This window comes from Vulpes vulpes, chromosome 15 (assembly GCF_048418805.1).
Source record: "Vulpes vulpes isolate BD-2025 chromosome 15, VulVul3, whole genome shotgun sequence".
In the NCBI taxonomy this organism is placed as follows: Eukaryota; Metazoa; Chordata; class Mammalia; order Carnivora; family Canidae; genus Vulpes; species Vulpes vulpes.
The window spans coordinates 102120283-102144446 of NC_132794.1; the positions used below are offsets into that span (position 1 = coordinate 102120283).

Below are 24164 nucleotides of genomic sequence, written 5' to 3' on the forward strand. Positions count from 1 at the left end.
GTCAAGTGTTACTGCCTCTGGGAAATCAATGTTCAGTGTCAGGTAAGATTGCAGAGCAGCTCTCTGAAAGGTTCCAAATACAGATATAGTAGAACATCTTCCTCTGGGATGGCTTAATTCATTTCTTCCTTACATGTGTATAAGATGCTCGAGAGCTGTCATCCATTTATTTTGGGTTGATTTATTATGGTAGATTTCTTCTTTCATTTCACTTTAAAACTGAAATTTTTTATCTACTGAAGTGTGAGGTGTTGGAACTAAGAATTTCATATATAGCTCTCCATGGAGCCTCGAGAAGTTTGGCTGTGACTGTGACTTATATTTAAAACTCTTTGGGGTGATCCCTAAATGAGGTTCTGCATGTTCTGTGGCAATGGCAGCACACAAAGTCATTCTGAGCTGCTGTAAATAGTGCTGTTTGTGTAGAAAGAGGTTTTTTGTACTGAATAATAAAAAGGCTGAGGCTACCCTTAAATAATATGCCTGGATTTTCCAAGTAAAACCTCTAAAATCATGAAAAAATCTTTTTTTACCAATGAAAAAGGACAATTCCTACGAAAAAAAACCTATTACTCAAATAATAAGTTAAAATGACCATAAATGACTTGACCATCTCCCCTGTATTAAAAATGCCTATATTTGTGGGCTACACAAAGTCTTTCTAATTTAACTCTTACTAACTAAAGTTTAAAACGTCAACCCCAAACAAGTTAATATATTTTAAATGTGTAATTGAAGTCAACTGGGAGTAGAGTTAAATTGAGTTTACTAATGTTGTAATAAGTTACAACAAGCCCCTAAAAGTTTTTCTTCCCTTAAATGTGATCCCTATCACCCTTACCTACATAGCAATGTAAAAGCCAAGCTTGTGAAAATAAAGTTCATGAGGAATACTATCCTTACTGAAATCATTACTGGAAATAATTTTCCAAGAAAACATTTATTAAGAAATGTCTTAGAGGTGGCTTGGTCAGTTAAGCATCTGCCTTCGGCTCAGGTCATGATCCTGGAGGCCCGGGATCAAACCTAGTATCAGTGTGTGTGTGTGTGTGGGGGGGGGGGGGGGCGCTCAGCAGGGAGTCTGCTTTTCCCTCTGCCCCTAACCCTGCTCATGTTCTCTCTCCTTCTCAAATATATAAATGAAATATTTAAAAAAGAAAAAGAAAAAATGTCATTTCTAGAGGTAACATAAGAATATGCATTTATACATATATGTATACATATTCATTATACTTGTTTTCTTAAATCCCAGAAAAACATTTTTAATATGCATTGGCTTGCCCCAAATGTTCATTTTTGGATCAGCTACTTAGTCTGTGTTGGAGATATCAAGATTCATAAATAAATTATATAATCTCATTTATTATTGCAAATCCCAATGTTGCAATCAGAATTTCTAATTATCTGATGTAATTGAATAAACAGTTGAACTTGAATAAACAGTTCAAATAAACATCTATTCAGGTAAACTTTTCACCATCCTTTATTGGGTTATTACCTAGGGTGTTTTTTTGTTCCATTTATTTATTTTTACCTAGGGTCTTTAAATCACCTTCCTTAGCATTAAATGTTATTTTCACTGAAATTTGATAATTGTATGAACATCACAGTTATAATTCCTAAAAACCTAAATTATAATTCCTAAAAATTCCTAAATTCCTAAAAAGACACTGTGGCAAATTTAAGATTACTTTTTATTTAAGTATCATATAAAAGTTATCTCATAAAAATATGCTCCATATTAAATAATTTTAAAGATACATAATTACTTATATACAATGCTTTCAATGTCATTTATCTATTACCATGAATCCTTTGGTCCCTAAGGCTGCCTTTGTTGCCTCTCCTAAGGCTAGATGCAGAGGATAACTGCTCCTGAGGGAGGAGCAAGAATCAAGGGTACTTGGGAGACTAGTGTCCATCATTACTGATGATGCTGCGAGATACCTGGCACCATAAACATGCTATTTAAACATAAATGAGAAAACAAGCTCTCTAAGCAGCCTTCACAGGGCTTTCCATACAAAGCATATTTCATATCAATAAAGATTTAACTAAGTAATGAGCTATACCTAAGTTACTTAACAGTTCTAAGTCCTTTCGGGTAAAGTCAATATCCAGCTTCCAATTTCCAGTCTTTAAAATATTTCTCCATTGTCCTCCTAGATTTCAAGGTACCAACATTCACAGTAGGTATGATTTTCTGGGGCTTCAGCCACTGAACAAAACGTTTCAGTTCTAGGTAGCTGCTGTGTTCACTATAAGGGATTCCTGAAAAACAAAAGAGAAGATATTGCAGACAAAAAAAAAAATCGAATTATTTTTTAAAAATACACAAGGCCAAAATAAAATAAAAAAGGAAAGCAATCCAGAGTATTTCTGTCAAAAACTTCCTGGTGCTTTATTTCTGATTTTAAAAAATGTGTTAATAACTTATATGGAGAATAACAATTAAAATATTAAAATGATACAGAAACTTTGAGCATTAAAAAAAAAAAAGAAACTTTGAGCATTAAATAATTCTACTGCTTTTCCTATAGACACTTCATATGCATGTTTATAGATTCTTATTTTTAATTAGGCTTTCTTTTTATTTTTTTTAATTCTTTTTTTTTTTAAAGATTTATTTACTTATTTATTATAGACCTATATAGAGAGAGATAGAGGCAGAGACACAGGCAGAGGGAGAAGCAGGCTCCATGCCGAGAGCCCGATGCGGGACTTGATCCTGGGACCCCAGGATTGGGCCCTGGGCCAAAGGCAGGTGCTAAACCACTGAGCCACCCAGGGATCCCCTAGGCTTTCTTTTTAAATTAGGCTTTTCTCTTTAAGCACTTGACTCAGCTATGGACTTCAGGAAAATCCTGGAAAAAATAAGAGTAAAATTTGAAGAGTGTCAAGCAATTGACTCTTGGTTTCCAGAGCAAGTAAACAGATTATAGTCCCTGAGCTTTGCACACAGAAAAAATAAGCAAAAAATAATAAAAATAAACATAAAATCTTAAAAATCCCTTTATCTTTACTGAAGATCAAGTGCCACAGAGAAGGGGAGAAGGATACTTGTTTTAACTGGGATCTTTAGGGGCTGAAATTAAGTCATTAGTCTAGGGACATAGCAAAAACATTTCTGTCAGCCACAATTACAATAAACAATTTCTGAGGACAAAGGCAAACCTCCTCCACAAAATGAGAAAAATGAGTCAAGTCTGTTCCTCTTGCTGTCATGGCATTGAACCCAATCTTCCTGCTGACAGTTTGCCAGTGGCACCTGAGCTTCCAGACTCAACTGCATTGCCCACCCCTCTTCTCAAGCACTTTTAGGGTTCCTAGAGATAGCACTGATCTCAAAAATAAAATAATCTGTATTAGCCAGTGTCTTTTTACTCTTGTCACATTCCTTTCTATCACTGTATGTACTAAAAGATGCAGTTTTAGAGTACAAAGAGCAGAAACTAGATTTTAAAAGATTCTTTGGTGCCTGTTCTTCTTGGATCTTTTTTTACAGCTCTTTTTATTTTTATTTTTTATTATTTTCATTTTTAAAATTTAAATTCAATTATCCAATATACAGTACATCATTAGTTTCAGATGTAGTTTTCAATAATTTATAGCTCTTTTTAAAAATGTCGTAACAAACATTAAAAGTGAAAAAATTTCATAATTATACCATATATTGAAATGTTTCCTTTGATCTGAGGAACAATGTCTCCTATATTAGTTAACTGGTTAGAATGCGTCCATCCTGTAGGCCGAAAAGCCAAAATCTGATTAAATTTTCCACCGCATTTCTTCAAATGACTCTGTAAAGCCTGTTAAATAAAAACAGGATATGTATTTAATAGTCAGTGAAGGTGGGTTTTGTGGAATAAAACAAAATGATCACATTGGCATAGTGTTAGGGAGTGTGCACTTGGTAAACATTAATTTGCAATAACCTAGAGTTGTACTTCCAGAAAAAAATAAAATCACTGAAAAAATAATTTTTCCTTTTATCTAAACTTAAAAAAAAAAGTGTAGTCTGAAAAAAAGTAAGATGAAGCAGCCTTTAACATAATAATTACAGATTGAAAGATTACAATTCAGATAGCTACCAAAGAAAGAAAGAACTCTCCTAATCCTACTACTATTAGGATACTGAATATACTGTTAGGATGTTACAGATACTAGTATCTAAGAGTATTTCTGTTAGAGATACCAGTATCAACACTGGTAAACAGCAGCCCAAAATTATCCACATGTATATATGTACAACGGAGGACTGACAGATAAATGGGAATAATTCTGTGAACGGCATTATATTCAACATGTACTTATATTTCAAAGACACACACTAGCACTCTTCTCAGGGTCTCACTCCTTTCCACCCTTTAAACATGAACTAGAATACTTTCAAAACTTTTTCATGCTACTACAGTTGGAAGTTCTATGCTTCCCTAATAAATCGTGAGTAGAACTTTCCAAACTAAAGTCATCATAAGTGGGATCCCTGGGTGGCGCAGCGGTTTGGCGCCTGCCTTTGGCCCAGGGCGCGATCCTGGAGACCCGGGATCGAGTCCCACGTCGGGCTCCCCGTGCATGGAGCCTGCTTCTCCCTCTGCCTGTGTCTCTGCCTCTCTCTCTCTCTCTCTGTGACTATCATAAATTAAAAAAAATAAAAAATAAAAAATAAAAAAATAAAGTCATCATAAGTGATGACATTTGATGGAATCTGAAAATCAACAACTAAAGTTCAATCTTTGAAAGGTAAGAAAAATCCAAAGAAAGACAGTGACGGTACAAGAGACACCAAAAGTCTAATACTTTTGGTCTTTAGGCAAAACCCACAGTGTCAAGAGCTTAGTATAAATTTATAATAAAGTTCTAATTTTCTTTAAAATAATAAAAAAATCTAAACTGCACATGGTGCCATCTTGGATTTCCAGATGTCTCCTTTTTCTTAATTATTCATACTCTGAACTGTTATAAAAGATGCTGGTAGAAAGTTCTGAAGAAAACAGACAAATCCATGCATCCATCTACTTTGTCCCTCATTCAATACATGTCTGTTCCAGTATTAGGCCACATTGTGGTGTCAGAATGGTGAATAAGAGACACAGCCCTTTACCTTCCGGAAGCTGAGAGCCTAGTGGGGAGATGGTCAATAAAACCCACTTTCTGGGTCTTTTTTAAAAATGGAAACCATATGCCCTTTCTTAACTTTTTCTAATTCTTATCATCTATTATACCATCAGCAACTAGAAGCCTTACAGACTGACCATTTCACAAAGGGCTCATTTTTTGTAGAAATTCCTAGAAATGGGATTGTTGAGTTAAAGGATTTACCCCTAACTTCCACTTCTATCCATGATGGATGAGCATACTCATTTCTCTAAATCATGGCATGGGAATATTACCTTTAAAAAAGCATACCAATTTGGTAGGAGACAAACATTCTTGTTTTGTTATTTTTATGTTTGATTACTAGTCAGAGGCTAAACATGATTGTGTTTTTTTTTAAAAGATTTTATTAATTTATTCATAAGAGACACAGAGAGAGGCCGAGACATAGGCAGAGGGAGAAGCAGGCTCCCTGTGGGGAGCCTGATACAGGACTTGATCCCAGAACCCTGGGATCATGACCTGAGCCAAAGGCAGGCACTTAACTGCTGAGCCACCCAGGTGCTATTCTATATGATTGTGTTTATCAGATATTTATACTTCACTGGTAAATTAATAACAATCTTTTGATTTCTCCTTTGTATCAAACAATGATCTCTTATTAATTCAAATACCTACCATTTAAAGAGTTGTATTTCTTACCAACTACTGCCTCCCCACAAAAAAAGGTTAAGTTATGGATAGATAGCTAAGTTTTCATTATAATCCCTGCAAATTTTTGGATTTTTGTCTAGCATAGTCTAGGATCTAGGTAACGTGATACTATCTGCTTAATTACCAACCCTCTTCCCCTGGTCCTCACAAAGGAAAGGGAACAATACAAAACTGAGGTTTAGTGCAATTACACATTTAATATCATAAAGTGAGAGTCCAATTTCCAATACAGGTCATAAAACATATCCATTCCTATTTGTTTCACAAGATCACTCAGTAGAATTAAGTGAGAATTTCTGCTTTTCACGAAACAAATTAGAGTTACCACAAAAACATCATTAACCTGTGCCACAAACAAAAATTGATGATATTATCATCCAAGCCAAACATACGGGAAGAGGCTGCCAGCAGCTGCTAGTCATTCATTAACTACAATCCGGGAACTACTGCCATTTTATTAACTTTATTAAGAATGATCTAGTCAAGGAGTGCCTGAGTGGCTCAGTAGGTTAAGCATCTGCCTTCAGCAAGGACCTGGGATGGAGCCTTGCATCTGGCTTCTTGCTCAGCAAGCAATCTGCTTCTCCTCCTCCCTCTGCCCCCGCAAGCCACTCATGCATGCTCTCTCTCTTTCTCTAATAGATCTTTTTTTTTTTTTTCTTAAAAAGAATGATCTAATCAACATAAAGTCTCTGATCCATGACCTGTCTCTGTTTATTGGTAACCAGTTTTGTGATAAAAACTGATTTCGGTATATGCCACTAGAATTGTTTTTCAGTAGGTTAATCCTCTATAACATTATTGTTTATTGTCGTAATGTCTTACCACATCCAGTCAACCAGCTTTAAATCAGAGGTGGTAGTCAATCCATATCACATATATGGATTCAGGATGTTGAACTAGATAGCATGAATGGTTTTATAGGGTTTCTAGGACTTTCAAGCCTGCCTTACAAACCCTGAAAATCATATCTGTTTACATTTTCACAAAATGTCATTAGCTCTGATGCAACAAAACTATTTTTGGTGGCAAAATAAAAAAATTGGCTTTAAGAATTAAGATATAACCTCATGGAAACCATTGGCTTTCTGCTTTATCTGGGTTTTTGAAGACAAGAAATTTTTTAAAGTGTTATTTTTTGAAATGTCATTTTGGAAATATCTGGTCACATATGTATCTTTTTTTGTTGTTTATTTGTTTTTGAGTAGGCTCCATGCCCAATGTGGGGTTGAACTCAACTCTGAGATCAAGGGCCACATGCCAACTGAGCCAGCCAGGTTCTCTATATCTTAACCTGCACCTCTCTATATCTTAACCTACACCTTAGAACTGACACTAGAAGTTGCTCTCTTAGGATACACTTCTACTATTTCACTTAATCCTCACAACAAGTAAGTTTCCAACATATTATCAATGTTATTGGGATTAAGGTTAATACAGAAAAGACCTGAAAAAAAGAACTCCTTAGAATTCTCTGTTCATTTCCCAACTCAATGGAAAGAACTAGAAGACAATCTTAAAACACGGAAGATTTAAATGACCAGACAGTTGCACACTTTTCTATTTTTGTTTCTTTTAGGACAATTCTCTAGTCCCTGTGGGCATTTGAATTACTTCATGCAGCTACACACACATAACAAATTAAAAAATTTTAAATTACACTTAAAAGATTTTCTGGGGCAAGGTTTACTATGACTCCACTATAACTGAACTCCTCTGCCTTAAATACACGTAAAGTGGGATTTCAGTTTATAATCGTTGTATTAACTTTTCTAGTCCATCCTAAAAATACATATTCTGTGAATGCTTACCTTAAAGTTAATTTGCATCATTGGGAGAAGGTGAACCAGTGAATTGCACATGTCTGTAGTGATGAAGGAATTAAGATCTGGTATGTTGAGGCACTGTAAGGTTTTATATTTTTCTTGGGACATGGCCACTTTTGAACCTAAAACATCAGCAATGGCTACAGGCAAAGGAAAAGGTTAAAAATAGCATAACTGCAGCTTATGAAAAAAATTATAAAGTTACAACCTAATCAAAATTTAAAATAATAATTTACCAACAATAACAAAAGAAATTCAAAACATTCACACTTTTGCTATATTTCAAAAAGGCTGAATACTTTTGTTGGTTAACTGTATGAAATAAATTGTGAGAAATCCAGAGAATTTATTTTTAAGGACCTAGTATTTAAAAACTGCAAAAGACGAATAGAAAGGGATAGAAGAAAAGAAGGAACCAAATTTGGAGGAGTTAAAACTCCAGCTTTATCACTTCGTATCTTAATGTTTGACATGACGTGGCCATAATTAGGAAGAAATGGAAAGTATTTTGTGAAATAGTATATATAATGCCATCTTGACAAATTGCAATTACATATTCTAAATCATTTATGTACAAAAATGAAAACTGTTCTCTAAAATAATTAAATTGATGGTTATCCTCAAAGAAGGCAGCAATATGACTATACAGTAGTTATTTTTCAAAGTTCCCTGAAATACTAGTGTAGCCTGGACATTTCCTCTGTAAACATTCTGCAGATGTAAAGGCTGCCATAAACACACTTATCAAGTGTTTCTAATAAGTTAAACCTTTCAACGTTTAAATGAATCCACTCTATCAAGTTTTTCTTCAAAGGTAATATTGCACCATTTCAGGAAATAAGTATCAAGTACAAGCATCCAGACTGAAAGGGCTTTATGCAAAAGAGGATCTGATCTTTATAATATATTAATGTAAATTAGATACAGCTACTACCCACCTAGGAAGACTTTCTCTTTTCCAATAGAATAAGTGCCACAGACAACCAGAACACGTGGGTTTCGAGTTACTGCCTCAAAGGCAGTGTTGATGGCAAACTGGATAACCTCTTGCTGAGACGGAAAGGAATATTCTGGGCTGCAATATCTGTAATATGGAAATATGGTACTTATTAAACGAGCACCAAGAAAGCCACAGCATTAAGGTAGATGCTATTTTAGAAACCAAGCTCTAGCTGACTTACATGTAGTGGTTGTATAATATATTAACAGCATGCAGTTATTCCCTTGCCTATGGTTAAAATATTTGTTATGAGCCATGGATAATTTATGTTGGAATTTTATATCTCCAATACGTCTTTTATATTATATTTCTTTTATTGTCCTCACATAAAGAAGTTGCCTCTTTTTCTTCAAAAATAGTTCTAGCTGGCTATTTTAGGTATGAATATATACCCCAGCATCTTTTTAACTTCAATCACTATCAAAGGAAATACTAGTGATAGGGATTATCTCTGAACTAAAGAAGTCTGATTTAGTTTAAAAAATTCTTAAAATAATGAAACCAATCATTATTAATTTAATAAAGCAAATTTATTTATTATTTTTTAATAAAGCAAATTTAAATCAAACAGTTAATAACACATGATTATCTGCTCCTCTGAGGAGATACAGAAATGTATATAGTATTACAAGAATATAATAGATCCAGTTGAGTTAACCTCAATGCAATTACACCTAATGAAGAAAGGCTAACCGTAAGACTACTAGCTAGCTATTGCTACTTGGGATGAAAATTAAGCATTTTTTTTCACTTAAAAAAAGTCATAAAGTACAAACATTGAAGAAACATTTTTTCCCATTTTCAAAATTGTTTTTGCTGGTCAGCCATAAGAATAGAGAAAACACTTGTCTTTTTTCTGATGAAAAACCAATAAAGAAATTCAGAATTCTATTTGTAGAGCAAAACGAAGCAAAAAAAAAAAGCTTGTTTTTTTACTATTTTCTTAATGTATTTAGTGTTTAAAGTACATATAAAATAATTAGCTATAGTGTTAGAAAACTGGATGTGAAAGACCGTCTTTTACTAAAATATGCCATCCAAACTCACTTAAAACAGGTTGAAATAGTTGACATAATTCATTTCTAACCAACTGATGAGATACTTTAATATATAATAAAAAATAGCTTGTACCATTATGTTTATAACATTTAGGAATTCAAAGCTGTCACTTATAAATTACTTTTGGAGAAAGGAACAAAGTACTTTGGATATTCAAAAATACAACCACATTTTGGCCTCTGTTTCTTCTTCACAATTACAGTTAATAGTCATTCACATACTTTGAAAAGGTAACTTAAAAGGGTATTTTCTTAAAGTTTGCCTCCCAATTTTTCTTCCTTGTTTCAGTAACAGGATTCTCACATAAACCAAAGGAAATCACAAAAAAAGAAAAAATGGAGTTGTATTTGGTTAAGACAGGTCATCCAAATTTGTTCTTAAGCAAGTATGTATTTTTTCAAACAGCAGTTCTCTGATAAAGGCTTAAAATGATCACTGACAAGAAGCCATCATTTTGGTTACCTAAGCAACTGTGCAAATTGTTCATAATAAGCAGGGCAAATATTGTCAGTGGGGTTAAAAAAAAAAAGGCATACAAACAAAGCCTTTCTTACGTTGTATCTAAGTAAAGCGTGTGGACTTTCTGGCCTGCAAGACGAGAACGTTCCATCGTGGGATCAGCTCGGAAGTCGCCAGTGTGTAACAGGACATTACCATTAGGAAGATAAAACAGGATCATGACAGCACCTGGACAGCTGAACACAAACATTTCAAAGGAAGAGTCTTAATGCATGCAAGGCAGCTGAAGGACTTCAATATCAACAAGTTAATACCCTCTAGTAGGGACCACAGGACACAGCACTGTACTATAGAGGAAACAGCGCTTAAGCAAGTTTACATCACAATAATAATAAAAAAAAGTGGTGTGCAGGATAGGATTGATTCAGCAGGCTAGGTTTGTTTGGATGCCACACTTCCTCACCTAAGGCCTGTCTTTAGGATTCATCCTTGGCTGGCCCTTGAGAGAGGAGCTGAATTCTTGGAATATGCTGCCTGGTAAGAGTGCTTTTTATGCCTGAAGCATAGGCCATGTGTTACCAGTTTGACCAGATAGTTTATGCTAATATTGTTATCTCTGGTGAATATCTGTTTTGCTCTAGGGGACTGGAGTCTGAGGAGCTGAGGCAAGTCACGTGGTATTGTATGTGTATGTAACTGACCCTCAGTAAAAGCCCTGGCTGGACTCGAGGCTCACATGAGCCTCCCTGCCTGGCCATGCTTGGCATGTGTGGTGACACAGCACTGCTGGGAGAACTAAGTGCGTCTGTGCTACTCATTAGAAAAGGATACCTGGAAACTTGTGCCTGGTTTCTCCTGGACTTTGCCCCCCATTTGCCTTTTCCCTTTGCTGATTTTAATCCATATCCTTTCCCTGAAAGCATGAGTACAACAGCTCTTGAGTCCCATGGGTCCTTCTAGTGAACCACTGAGCCTCAATACTGCCAAAATACATAGAGCTTTCATTATTAATTCTGGGAAAACACTGGAAATAATTACTTTTGTAATTAAAACTTCCTTTTGCCTTCCCACCCCAAACCTTCAGACCACAATGACGTTACTGGGGAATTCTATCAAACACAAAAGGAAGAAATAGTACCAATCTATACAACATCTTTCAGAACAGAGTAGAAGGGCATAGTTCATGTGGCCAGTAGTACCCCAATATCAAAACCAGACAAAAGCATTATAAAAAAGGCAAAAACTACAGACCAATATCCATTACGAAAACAGACACAGAAGTCCTTAATAGAATATTTAGCATATCAAATCCAGCAACACATATTTTGTAAAGGATACTCCATGAAGACTGAGTGGAGTTTATCCCAGTGATGCAAGGCTGGTTTAACATTCAAAAAGTCCAGCAGCATCATTTACCCTTTTTAACATCATAGAGGAGAAAAATTATATGATCACCTCATATAATGAGGTGAAGATGTTGAAGAAGCATTTGACAAAAGTCAACACCTATTCATGATTACAAACTCTCAGCAGACTAGGACTGGAAGGGATTTTCTTCAACCTGATAAAAGGCATCTAAGAAAAACCTATTGCTAACATCAAGCTAAAGGGAGAAAGAGTGAAAGCTTTCCTCTTTGGGTCAGGAACAAGGCACATCTGCTCTTACCACTCCCATTCAACACTGTACTAGAGGTCTGAGCCAGTACCATGAACAAGAGGGGAAAGAAGCATTCTGAATGGAGAGTAAGAAGTAAAACAAGATTCTCTATATTTGCAGATGACACGATAGTACATGCAGGAAATTTTCAGGAATCTATAGAAAACCTACTACAATTAATGTGCAAGTTTAGCAAGGTCTCAGGATACAAGGTCAAAAAACAAAAATCAGTTGTCCATCAAGAGGTGAACAAAGACATCATAGTGTGCCCATACAATAGATACTACTCAGCAATAAAACAAACTATTGATACACACGTCAGCATGGATGAATCTCAAAAACGTGATGAGTGACAGAAGCTGGATGCAAAAGAGTACGTACTATGTGACTTCATTTTGCTGAATCTCTAGGAAAGACAAATCTAATCCATGGGGACAGGAAATAGAGCAATGGTCCCCTGGGCTGGAATGGGGCTTGGGGATTGACTGCAAAGGAGCACAAGGAAACCTTTTGGGATAGTGACAATTTTCTGTATTTTTACTGTAGTGGTATTACATGTGCTCAGTGGGGAGTTGGCTTGAGAGTCTCTTTCTCCCTCTTCCTCCCTATTAAGAAAGAACGAAGAGAAAGAAAAAAAGAAAGAACAAACAGCAACAAAGTTATCAGACAAAAAGTTAAAAGTAACCTGAAGCGGGAGCACGGGTTTGGATTTTTAGAGATCTAGTCTTAATTTTAATTCTCTAAGCACCTCTGACCATTCAAATCATATATAAAAAGTATGAAGAAGCACAGCTGACAGTTGGATTTCGGTAATAGGATACTGACAGTGCTTTACATTAAAAAAAACAAAAAGGGAAAAAGGGAAACCACTTTCTAAGAAAAAAACCTTCCAAGTCTTTAGTATTAAAAGCCTGAGGGATTTCTTTTTTTCCATTCTTTTTAAAGATTTTATGTACTTATTTGACAGAAAGCAAGGGAGAGAGAGTACTGGCCGGGGCAGAGGGAGAAGCAGACTCCGCGCTGAGCAGGGAGCCAACTTGAGGCTCAATCCCAGGATCCTGGACCATAATTCAAGTCAAAGGCAGAGCTTAACTGACTGAGCCCCTCAGGCACCCCCTGAAGGATTTCTTTAAAAGGGAAAAAAGAAAAATCCTCTGGTATCTGAATGGAGTGCAAACTGTTAACTTACATAAGTGAAATTAAAGAAAATGGCAAAAAATAAAAAAAAATAAGGAAAATGGCAAAAGGTTAGCTCTTCAAAACAGCAGCAACTTGTTAAAATATTTTTTTAAAAAATAAGATGGAGTCTCCGATGTCAAGGATAGTAATTTAAACTGCATTAAAAATGAATTAGATAACATTTAAAGGACCTTTCTACATTTAATCTGATTCTGTAATTGAATGTTATTTTTTTTCAAAAGGAGAACGGTTTTTACTCAAAGTTTTAAAAATATCAACCACATTAGTTCCAATAAAAAGTTCTTAAATAGACGTACTAATACTTTATTTTAAATATTTTTAAAATACAAGCTAGTCTTTTTTTTTTTTAATTTTTTATTTATTTATGATAGTCACAGAGAGAGAGAGAGAGACAGAGACATAGGCAGAGGGAGAAGCAGGCTCCATGCACCGGGAGCCCGACATGGGACTCGATCCCAGGTCTCCAGGATTGCGCCCCAGGCCAAAGGCAGGCGCTAAACCGCTGAGCCACCCAGGGATCCCAATACAAGCTAGTCTTAAGGTAACTTTAATACTTACTGATTGGCATCAAGCAAAACAACTTTTACACCATTTACTATACATTCAGTGTCCATTGGCAATGGATGGATGTATTGTTTTTGCACATGAAGTTTGCTCTTCAACAAATTGCCAGTTATCTGCAAAACAGAATGTGCTTATTGCTGATACAATACAACACTAAATTGTGGGACACAACAATAAAACACATAAAGTCTTTTATTTCAGATCTAGTTTGGAACCAAGTATCTTAGTCTCTCTGTTTTCCCACTTACTTGTATTCATGGAAACCCTCCAGAATGTCAGGAGGACCTTCCTACAAGGACTATGTCACAACTGTGCTTAAACATGGTTCACTGGCTCTCCCTCTCCTGCGGAAAGTCCCTCATCCCCAGATGATATACAAAACCCTTCATGATCTGGCCCCTGCACATTTCTGCAGGTTTATCTTCTGTTATTCTCTTTCTCATGGTTAGCTGTTCTGAACTGTCTCAAGTGCCTGCAATGGGTAGATTTCCCAGGCGTCTATGCCAGTGTACAAACTCTACTCTCTACCTAGGATGCCCTCTCCTCTTTCTTCCGCCCGGTTCTGGAATTGGACAGACCTATGTTCAAATTCTGGCTCTGCCACTACTAGCTCTGTGACTTAGGACACACCACTTAGTCTCTCCCAACCTCGGTTGCTTCATTCATAAAAAGAGATTCATTTTATTTCAATAAAAATAATGCAAGAATGCTTGAAAATTAAATTGAAGTTTTAGCCAAAGCCCTTAGTAGTAGGCACTAAAATAGTCACCTTTTAATAATTAATTCAAGGTATCTCTTCCACCACTTTCTCTGACTTTGGCCTGGGGCAGAATACAGCACTTTCTTCTTCTATTTGCTGGTGTTCCATTCAGTTTTCTGTCACAATATCAATCCTACCACAGTGTATTTGCAAATGTATCCCGTGAAGGCTGTGAGCTCCTTGAAGTTAGGTATTTTGCTCTGAAAGTCTTTTTGGGCACTCAATAAATGTTTACTAAATGGAACTTAGGTGTTTTAATACACCATGAAGTAGTTTACTGTTTCCATATAATAAAGCATTTTTAAAAAGTCTTGTAACCATTAGCAATAACTCATTTAGCTTTAGACTCAATGTTTTCTCACATCTTTTCTAGTAGAATGATAGATTTTACAATGTTAATTGTTCTTTTTTAACCACATGCTTAGAAATCCACTGCATCCCATAAATTTAGAAGGCAAAAACTTACCTCACTACAATAAACTGGAAATGTGAAGTTTTTAGACAATCCAGCATAATGATCAGAATGAAAATGTGTGAGAAAATAGGCTGTGCACCCTTCAACCAATCCGTACTGGAAGGCATCAACTGTAAAGCCAGTCCCTGTAAAATGAGAAGAGCACACAACTGCCTGAGCAATAGCCAACGGAGTAAAATGTGAAAGACATCCAATTCGAATATAGTGAACTCTCTTACGTCTTTACATCTGTTTCAACTGAGCTTCATAATTTAAAAACTTATGCCACATAAATTCAGCCAAAAGAGGATACTACAGATGAAAATGAGTCTTTTAAGTTTATGCTAAATATCCCAGTATTGGCTCTTAAAAAAATTTTTTTATGTACTTTTTTTTTTTTTTTAAGTAGGTGCCACATCCAGTGTGGAGCCCAACAAGGGGCCTGAACTCACGACCCTCAGATCAAGACCTGAGCTGAGATCAAGATTCAGATGCTTAACCGACTGAGCCACCCAGGCTCCCACTGGCTTTTTTTTTTTTTTAATGAGCAACTGTACCAAAAAAATTAAAATACTAAGTTACAAACCAATTGTTTTACTGATCTAAAATCCTTTACTTCTGCAAAACTGCAAAAGGAAAATGCTCATTTTCTTCTTATTTTATTCTATTGTGGCAACTGATACTGGAGGGTACGAACGGTCAAAGGCCCAAATAACCATACATATTACAGTGGTTGTGGCCTCCACTGGGTCACAGTACAATAACTGATGGACAGCATATCTGTAGTATTTGAATTTCATTGTGGGGGATGGGAGGTTGGAGGTGAAGAAAGGAAACAAGAAAATAAATTCCAAAAAAAAAAAAAAAAAGGCTACCTGAAGAAGCAATAAAGAAAAAAAATAGAGCTGAGCTGTTTTGAAAAGTGTTCATGAAAGAAATAAGCACCACATGTGTAAACTGTGATACCTAAGTCAGTAAGCACACCTTCACAATCCCACTGAGGCTTAGCCACACATGGCACACTAGTCTCAAGCTCACTTACAATATAGAAAATTCATCAAATAAGCATTAAAAAACAAAACTGGTGCTGTAAGGTACATAAATCATACGCCCTATATAAACATTTTGAGCAAATTACAGATTGCAGCTATCAAAGTACTTTGCACAATCTTTCTGAAACCAGGTGCATTTTGGCAGATTTTATATTATTTTTAGAAGAATTATTGGTCTACAATAAAGTTCATTTTACTACACATTTTTCTAACTCGTCTATGAAGGCATGAGAAATGACAAAGTATAAAAAAGGCTGTGGAAATAAGTTATGATTTAGAGGTTAAAAATGTTTGACAATTATTATGACCTATACAATCTGTTAATTTTCCTTCTTTGAAGCTATTTAGTGCTTTGTATTTCTAAGTGCTTAGAGACTGTTTTAATGAAATTTTATTATAATTTATATGTTTTTATAATTACTTACAGAGAGCCTTCCCTCCTTCCACATTAAACTGACCTTTACTCATCTGTGTCCATCTGTAAAATCTATATACGAGTATCTTGTGCGCAAAATACTATATATTTATACTTAATAGATATATTTATATATTTAATAAAAGTTTGCTGATTGGGGCAAAAACATTTAAATAGGCAAAAAATCTATGTTACATATCAATGAAGTATAAAAAAACAAAAGAAATACATACACAAAATTGTTCTATACAAATACACACAGACACAACATGGGTAATAAGCATGAAATTTTTAAAAGTCGATTTTTAATCGACTTAATATATCTTAATGTAGATATATTACACAAAATTGTTCTATACAAATACACACAGACACAACATGGGTAATAAGCATGAAATTTTTAAAAGTCGATTTTTAATCGACTTAATATATCTTAATGTAGATATATTACACAAAATTGTTCTATACAAATACACACAGATACAACATGGGTAATAAACATGAAATTTTTAAAAGTCGATTTTTAATCGACTTAATATATCTTAATGTAGATATATTAAGCATTGGTATTTGAACTTACCAGGTATTTTCTTATAGAATGGACATGTCTTTTTTCTTAACTGTCCTGTATTAGGTGACTCCGGAATTTTCATATTCCCTCTCTGCAGCCTGCCGCAAGCTGATTTTATGGAGACTTTGTCTTTCTTTAAATTGACTGTTTTGGATTCTGTCCTGTTAAGGTGATGTGACCGCTTCCGAGGTGTTCCTTCCTCTAGTGAATCTGACTTTTTGAGTCTCTTTCTTCTGTGTTGTGGCCTCTCATTAGAAGCTTCCACAGAGGGCTGACTCTCATTTAAATTCTTTGCATCAAATTCTAAATCACTTAAAGATTTTTCTGCTTTCCTCTTGCGCTGCCGGGACCTCTTTTCATTAGGACTTACAACTGGATTTAAGTTCATCCCTCCTACTGCACTTTCCCCCAGCAATTTCTCTTCCTTTCTTTTGGGGGGTAGTCCAAAATAAACACCTATATCCATTTGTTTCATTACCTTGGGAGATGGCTGTGTTGCAGGACACTTGGGACCAGATGGTGACATTTTCAGAGACTCGACAGCAGTAGGTGCGCCAGGAGATTTCTCTGTATTTGGAACCGTAACTTTACTGTCTAGTCTACCACTTAATGCCTTTCTGCAGACACATGCTGAGTTAGTATTGTTCTTAGCACTGAAGTTCTTACTTGATAATTTTCTGATTTTACTTTGGGTTGGATGGAAAGAAAGATCCCCTTCTCCTTGGCTTTCGATTGCCTTCAGGATCTCACTATTACGTGATGGAAGAGGAATCTGATTGCAAACACCTGATTCTTCAATGACCTGTTTCTGTTTATTTGATTGAGATGGGTGACATTCTGGCTTTCCAAGGTTTGCTTTAGCAGCTTGATAACTAGAAGTAAGCCCCTGTGCTAATGCAGATGGAAACAGCACAAAATCATGACCAGGATGTGCTGGATCCTCACATGAAATAACACTTCTATTTTGGGAAAAAAGTTGAGATGAACCAGTTAGAGTGTTGTATTTATATAATACTTCATGGTATTTATCCTGAATTAAGAAGTTGTCCATGTGGGGGCCACTTTCCTGCTGGTCCATCAAAAAGGCACCATGGAGTTTTTGAGACAAAGTAGAGCTGTTGTCATCCTCTTCCAGGCTGCCATCTTTAGAGCTTCCCGTTAAAAAGAGTTCCTGCTGCGAATCACCCAGCTTTTCATCCATAGTGTAAGTCTCCTCGTCACTCTGAAGCGGAGAATAAGAGATTTCACAGCTGCTAAAGTCATTTTCTGGCAATGGGGAATGTATGTGTTCTGAGTTGCTTTGGATGCCTAGTTCCTCAGCAAGAGGGAGACCGACTCCTATCAGTTTGTCATTATTAATACCTTCTGGAAATTGTGGGGTTTGTTGGGACGTTTGGCTATTTGTCGAAGAAGAAATCGTTTTATTGGTTTCAGTTGGAGATTGAAATTTCTTGAGACACGGTGTCACTAATGAGGGATGAGTTGAAACATTTAAGTCTTCTGATTGCTTCCAAGGCAGAGACCATCTTTCCTCAAGGCCACAGAGAAAGCCTGAGTTAGTCTCATGGCAACAATCCCCTGACGGATGGGCTGGGCTGCTGACAGGACTCCTGCTCGCCCTGCTCTGAGCCAGCAGGAGGTGAGTGTATCTCTTGAAATGAGAAGGAATTGTTGAGGTGCACAGGAGACCATCAGGACACTCTGAAAATTTTAAAATAGAAAAAAAAGTAGCGCAGGATCAAAGCCCAGTGTTAACACGTAAGTGATAAGTTACCAACCATACTTTGAGGCCTTAAGAACTTATCTTTACACAATCAAAATATCTGGCATAAAATAACAGTAATCCAGTATGGTTTTGCAACGCGCTTATTATTTTTTAAACAAATACTTAAGATTTATTTTCAGATAATCTTTTTCCAAAAAAAAAAAAAAAATGTTGTAAGACTAACACCTTTTCTTCCCCTTAAATAACTCTCAAAAATATGAGCCCCTTCAAAACTCAGTTCATGTTTACACAAGGTATTCACAGGCCTTCCTGGTTCACCATCGCTCTGGCAATAGAGAGTGAAAAAGACTAGTGTGTCTCTCAGAGAACTAAAGTTCTACCCCAGTTTTTGTCTTATCAAGCAATACAGATTTGGGACGATTAGAGTACCCTATTAGGGTCCATCATTTAATACTTACACTGCATACAAGAGTAACAACAATCTTAGTTATAGCTCTTCATACACTAAATAGTTTAGATTCTAAGATTCGAAATTCAATTTGGTAACTTGTTAATAATATGGCTTTAATAACCTGGAAACTATTCCCTGTTATACTATTATAATTGAGAAACATTCTGTAAACCATCTTGGTATATCCCCTTCTATGTTAATTTCCAGGGTTTTTTTTTTGTTTTGTTTTTAGGTTTTATGTAAGTAATTTCTACACCCAACATGGGCTCCACCTAACAACCCTGGGATCAAGAGTTGCATGCTCTTCAGACTGAGCCAACCAGGTGCCCCAATTTCCAGGTTTATCAAAAAATGACCCATTCTCCCTCCCAAAAAAGACTGGTTACATTAAATTAGAAGACCTCGTCGATGAACATAATTTAAAATCATCACATAAAAGTATTTGTTATGGCACAGAATTCAGTTCAAGAAGAGTCCCTCTGCGATGCTATTCAAAGTAGTTTAGTGAAAAATCAAAAGAAAAATCTCTTTGAGGTGGCTTTCTCATAAGACATTTCACCCTGAGCTGCTCACCATAGGACTCCAACTTCCATTTCTGATTTTGAAGCCACTTAAAAGCAAAATACTAGCATTTGATGAGACTTTTGCTTTACATGAAAAAAAAAGCTAATGCCAAAAATTTTTTAAAGTTCCTTTGCGTCTTTATGCAGCACTTTAAAATAACTAGAGGTTAATAATAAAATGTCTCTGAATCATACATTACATGAAAGCCATACTGAGTAGTATTTTTATTTCGCTGAATTTTAATTCTTTGAGATTACAAAAAATCCATATATGGTATATATAATTTTGAAATATACAAATCATCATAACAACCCATTCTTCAGGTACTCCAAGTTAAATATTATATAAAAGATAATAAAAGCATAGCATTACTTCAGTTATCACTTGGCACATTTTTAATTTGAATCTTAAAAATGTAAGACTCCTTCCCAGATCTTCTTCCTTTACCACAGCATGACAAATTCAACAGAATCCTGTTTAGAAGACTCATAATTCTCTAAATTTGTTTCACAAAAGATAATAGGCATTCTTTTAAGAATGCTCATCTATAAAACATCAATACCACTTTTTGCAGTTATTGTGAGAGGCCATAGTGAAAGCATCTAGTAGAGTATGTGCTCAATTAACATTTATGAAAAATCACTGAGATGTTTAGGAACTTCTATGACACAATATAATGCATTTCAACTGTTTTCAAGTTTGCAACATTCTTTAAAATTATACCATTAACTATGATCTTTTTTACCCTTCTCAAGAAGGGTTTCCTTGTTTCCTTCCAGGGTAAATAAATTATTGATACTTCACTGCTTGCCTTGTTTGTTCCACCAGACTCCATCTGGCTTAATGCAGGTCATTTATTTATTTATTTATTTATTTATTATTATTTTTTTTAATGCAGGTCTTTTAGACTATTTAAAGACCACTCCCTTTTTTGTAGTCTTACCTGTTTCAGAGACTGGTGGAGAATCCAAACACTCAAAAACATGCCATCGAGGTGTCTGACCTAGCAATGAGGAAAAAGGCATCTGGCAGTTTGGGCAGTATCCATCATAAACTGGACGTATCTTTGGTGATACTTGTTTATTTTTGAGGGTCCTACAGTGCTTTCCTGGAGTGGTTTCCTTGTCCTGGGACTGGTGAATACCATCGCCACAACTAGAATTCTGACTAGAAGCTACGGAAGTCTGACTACCTGTTTCTCCAAGGCACATTTCAGGGTCCTTTGTCTTCTCTTGGGCTTCTACAGTTCTCTTTTTATTTCTCTTTCGTGTCGACTGGCATTTTCCATCTGTTGCTTTTTCAACAGATTTTCGAATATTCTCAGAGCAATTGTTTGTATGTACTGATTTGGGTTTTCTTTTAGACTTGTATTCCCAGATGTCTTCTTCCAAAACATCTTCTAACATGGCAAAATGATTTTTTTTTTTTAGCAAATTAAGAATCTATTTCTGGTTATAAAAAATTTTTAATGGAAATCTATTTTGCTGAGAAAAAAAAAGGTAACTTGATGCGAATCTAAAGCTCTGGTAGTGGATATATTGGCAAACTACAGACCTTACACCTGCAAGCACCTGCTATTCCATTTATACCACAATAAAATTAAGAGAACCTACCACAGGGGTAGCCTCTGAGAAGTTTCCCATTGTGACTACTATTTCATTCAAGTGTGTTGGCCTTTCCAAGGACTCGATTCATAAATATAAGAATCAGTAGCACTTCGAAAACCAAGCGCTAAGAGGAAGTATAGGTTCAACGGCTTAGCTTAGAATGAGGTTTGCACAAGTTATGATGAAGGTCGGTCCTGTGGGTTCCCTTTGAACTGGACAATGCTCCAAATAACTCACAAATGCCACAGTCCCTGGGCAACTGGTTTAGCAGGTTTCCCGCACATTACAAGGCTGTCTCAGCTCACTAGTACCACCATAACCACACACCAGAAGCAAAGAGGTGTGTCGTTCAGGCGGGGTAGGGGCGGGGTGGCGGACTAGTAATTAATTGCCTGCATCCGTGACTCTTGGGTATTCGATCACTGCACTTTTCCTGGGTCAGTCCGATTATCTTCTTCCAGCAGCGAGGAGCCAACACTGCACAATGAACAAACAAGATTCAGATGCATGAAGTTGTGTTTGCACCGAGGCCACCCACACTGCACTCCTAAGTCCACACTGCAGAAGCGGCCCGCCCCAGCGGTGGCCAGCCTCGCTCTCCATCAGCCTCAAAACCAAGGTTCACCTGCCGGAGGCCTCCCACCTGCTCCGCCTGGTCTTTGAACTCCGGAGGCTGCAAGGCCAAGGAGCGGGGCCTTACGCCTTGCAGGGCGGGGAGACAGTGAGCTGCGAGCACAGCTGGTTCCATAAAAGCTGGAGAACCGTCCGCTGCTGAAGTCGGAGGCCAGCCCTCCCCCTCCCTCCCCCGCCTCCGGGATCCTCGCCTGAGCCCACCTGCCCCGCACACCCTCGGGAGCAGCTCCAGCTGCGTCCGCTCCCCTCGGCGCCCCCCCTCCCCCCTGCTCCGCTGGCGAAATGTTCGCGCTCGCACTTTCACTCCGCGGGGCGACAAGATACGGTGTCCGTGTATAAGCCAAAGCCATCGCCAGTCACTCCCAACTTAAAAAAAAACAAAAACAAAAACAAAGAAACACCTATATCAGGAGGCTAGTCCTACTCCCCCGCCCTTTACCTTTGGTGTCTTGGCGGGAACAGCTTTTCCCCTTGCTAGTGCTGTGTCGAATCGGCTGACCCCGGTCTCAGGGCGGGACTTTGAAAAAGTTTGTGTCCTTTTTAAATCCTACGGATTTATTTTATTTCCGCTTTGTTCTAAAACCCGCTAATTTCCAAAGTGAGGTGTGTGGGGGTATAGGCCGTCAGGGCTCCTGGAATGCGGACCCGGAATCTCTCCCCATGCTGAATCTGGCGCTCCGAATGTCCAGCCGAGCCGGGGAAACGCTCTGGAAGGGGTGGGGTGGTTGGGGCCGGTGGTAAAAATTACGGGCCCCGGAATTCCAACGGTTTGTGCCTAAGCCCTGGAATGCAGGGTCACGGAAAAGAAAAAGGTGTCGTGTGCGTGGAGTGCGGGGCTGGCGGAGGGTGAGGTGAATGTGCCGTTGTGAAACGGAAGGCCGGCCAGCGCTTCCTCTCGCCCCACACGAGACCCTCCCGCGGGCCCCCGCGGCCGCCTGTGGACTGTCCGGAGAGAACATGGCGGCCCCCAGAGCCCGGGGCTGCAGCCTCGCGGGCCTGCTCCCGGCGCAGACCTCGCTGGAGTACGCCCTGCTCGACGCCGTCACGCAGGAGGAGAAGGACAGCCTGGTCTACCAGTATCTGCAGAAGGTGGACGGCTGGGAGCAGGACTTGTCAGTGCCCGAGTTTCCGGAAGGTGAGGGGCAGGCTCCGGGGTGGGGACCCCTGCCGGAACCTCCCCTCGCTCGGGGCCGCCGCCCTCCGCTCAGGCGGGGGGCGGGGGGTGCGACCGCGCGGCCGGGGCGCCTCGCCAGCCCTGCGGCTTCCCCCGGTCCCAAAGGTGGTCCCCCGGGGCGCGGCGACGTGCGCCTCCGCGTCCGCCCGGGGCTCGTGGGAACCCAGCGGACCTGCCATGCCTGCCTCGTCCCTCCCATCCTCTGCGGCCCGCTGTGTGCTGCCCACAGACGTCAACACCAACGGGGACTCTCGTATTTACTCCTCCCCTACCCCCCCCCCCTCCAGGTGGTATCCGTTTTATCGTGGGGGAAACTGAGGCACAGGAAGGCTGGGCCCGAGCCGGATGACCCGGAGCCCCCGGCCCGGCGTGTGTGTCAGCCGTGAACCATTCTCCGTTCAGGGCCTTTGAACTCTGTGGTCATTTTTTTCTTTTTTTTTTTCAATTGAATTGATTACAGCCTATCTCCAGGGCTTGAATGCCAGCCGAGTGTTTGGAACACCCGGGAACTGATATTCCCAGTAGCGCCCTTTGGGAAAGCACATCTTGCCGTTGATAAACGCAACCGTACTTTGCCTTCTTTGGTTGGGACTGGCCTTGTTTTGTTGGTGTTGGCAGGTCTCCTGGGCGGACACTGAAACCACATGTATAGTTAATGGGTTGGGTATGGCCGGGGTCAGTATCTCATGGGAGATACCGCAGAACCTTGCCTTTCACAACAGTCCTGTGTGGCTTTCCAAGCCTTTTGCTCCCACCTTCAAACATGCTTTTTTTTTTTTTTTTGTTCCCCCCACCCCCCCCCCCGTTACTAACCCTATACAGAATTTGAAATAATGGGGGGGGGGGGGGTGATGGCAGGAGAATCAGGTGCAAGACTGCTTGTCCCGTCAAAGACACTAAGAAAAAAAGAGAGAAAAAAAAAAAGACACTAAGAGATGAGACACATATGCGCATTTTCTTAAAAAAAAAAGTTTGTAAGAAGTTACAGTGCTAGAAAGTAGCAGGAGACCCGCTAGGTTTGGGGACAGTGTTGTTCTATTTATTTTCTAGTGTTGTTTATATTCGCAGTGGGTGTATTTTATTACCAGGAGTTAGGACCTTAGTGACTCATGAATAATACAGCAAAATATTCAGGCTTCGTATCTGACGTAGTCAGATTTTCTGCTGGATCTGATTATTGA

The 24164-nt window shown here is 38.1% G+C and overlaps 2 protein-coding genes across 9 annotated transcripts in view; one reads left to right on the top strand and one right to left on the bottom strand.

Annotated features, from left to right (window-relative positions):
- Nucleotides 1-1459: 1459 nt before the first annotated feature.
- DCLRE1A (DNA cross-link repair 1A) lies at nucleotides 1460-22738 on the bottom strand. 5 transcript variants are annotated; one of them, XM_025993824.2, is made up of 10 exons: nucleotides 22249-22738; nucleotides 20513-21653; nucleotides 16838-18529; nucleotides 14803-14936; nucleotides 13571-13689; nucleotides 10251-10391; nucleotides 8576-8721; nucleotides 7623-7777; nucleotides 3668-3809; nucleotides 1460-2271 (listed from the first exon to the last, which is right to left on the bottom strand). In XM_025993824.2, exons 2-10 carry the CDS (start codon nucleotides 20973-20975, stop codon nucleotides 2111-2113), a joined length of 3153 nt encoding a protein of 1050 aa, XP_025849609.2. In that variant the 5' UTR covers nucleotides 20976-21653; nucleotides 22249-22738; the 3' UTR covers nucleotides 1460-2110. The 5 variants fall into 5 exon arrangements, with proteins under 5 accessions (XP_025849609.2, XP_025849599.2, XP_025849590.2 ...); XM_025993814.2 differs by lacking the exon at nucleotides 22249-22738 and adding an exon at nucleotides 22011-22103; XM_025993805.2 differs by lacking the exon at nucleotides 22249-22738 and adding an exon at nucleotides 21802-22082.
- Nucleotides 22302-24164, top strand: part of NHLRC2 (NHL repeat containing 2) — a 65689-nt gene continuing 63826 nt past the window's right edge. For 3 of the 4 annotated variants that reach the window (XR_011997584.1, XM_072740087.1, XM_025993846.2), the window contains exon 1: nucleotides 22506-22944. Coding sequence is in view for 3 of the 4 variants with exons in the window: in XM_072740087.1 (XP_072596188.1) it covers nucleotides 22665-22944 (280 nt within the window). In the remaining variant the exon portion in view is untranslated. Of the gene's footprint in view, nucleotides 22945-24164 lie in introns of all 4 variants that reach the window. The other variant, XM_025993838.2, reaches the window with a different exon arrangement.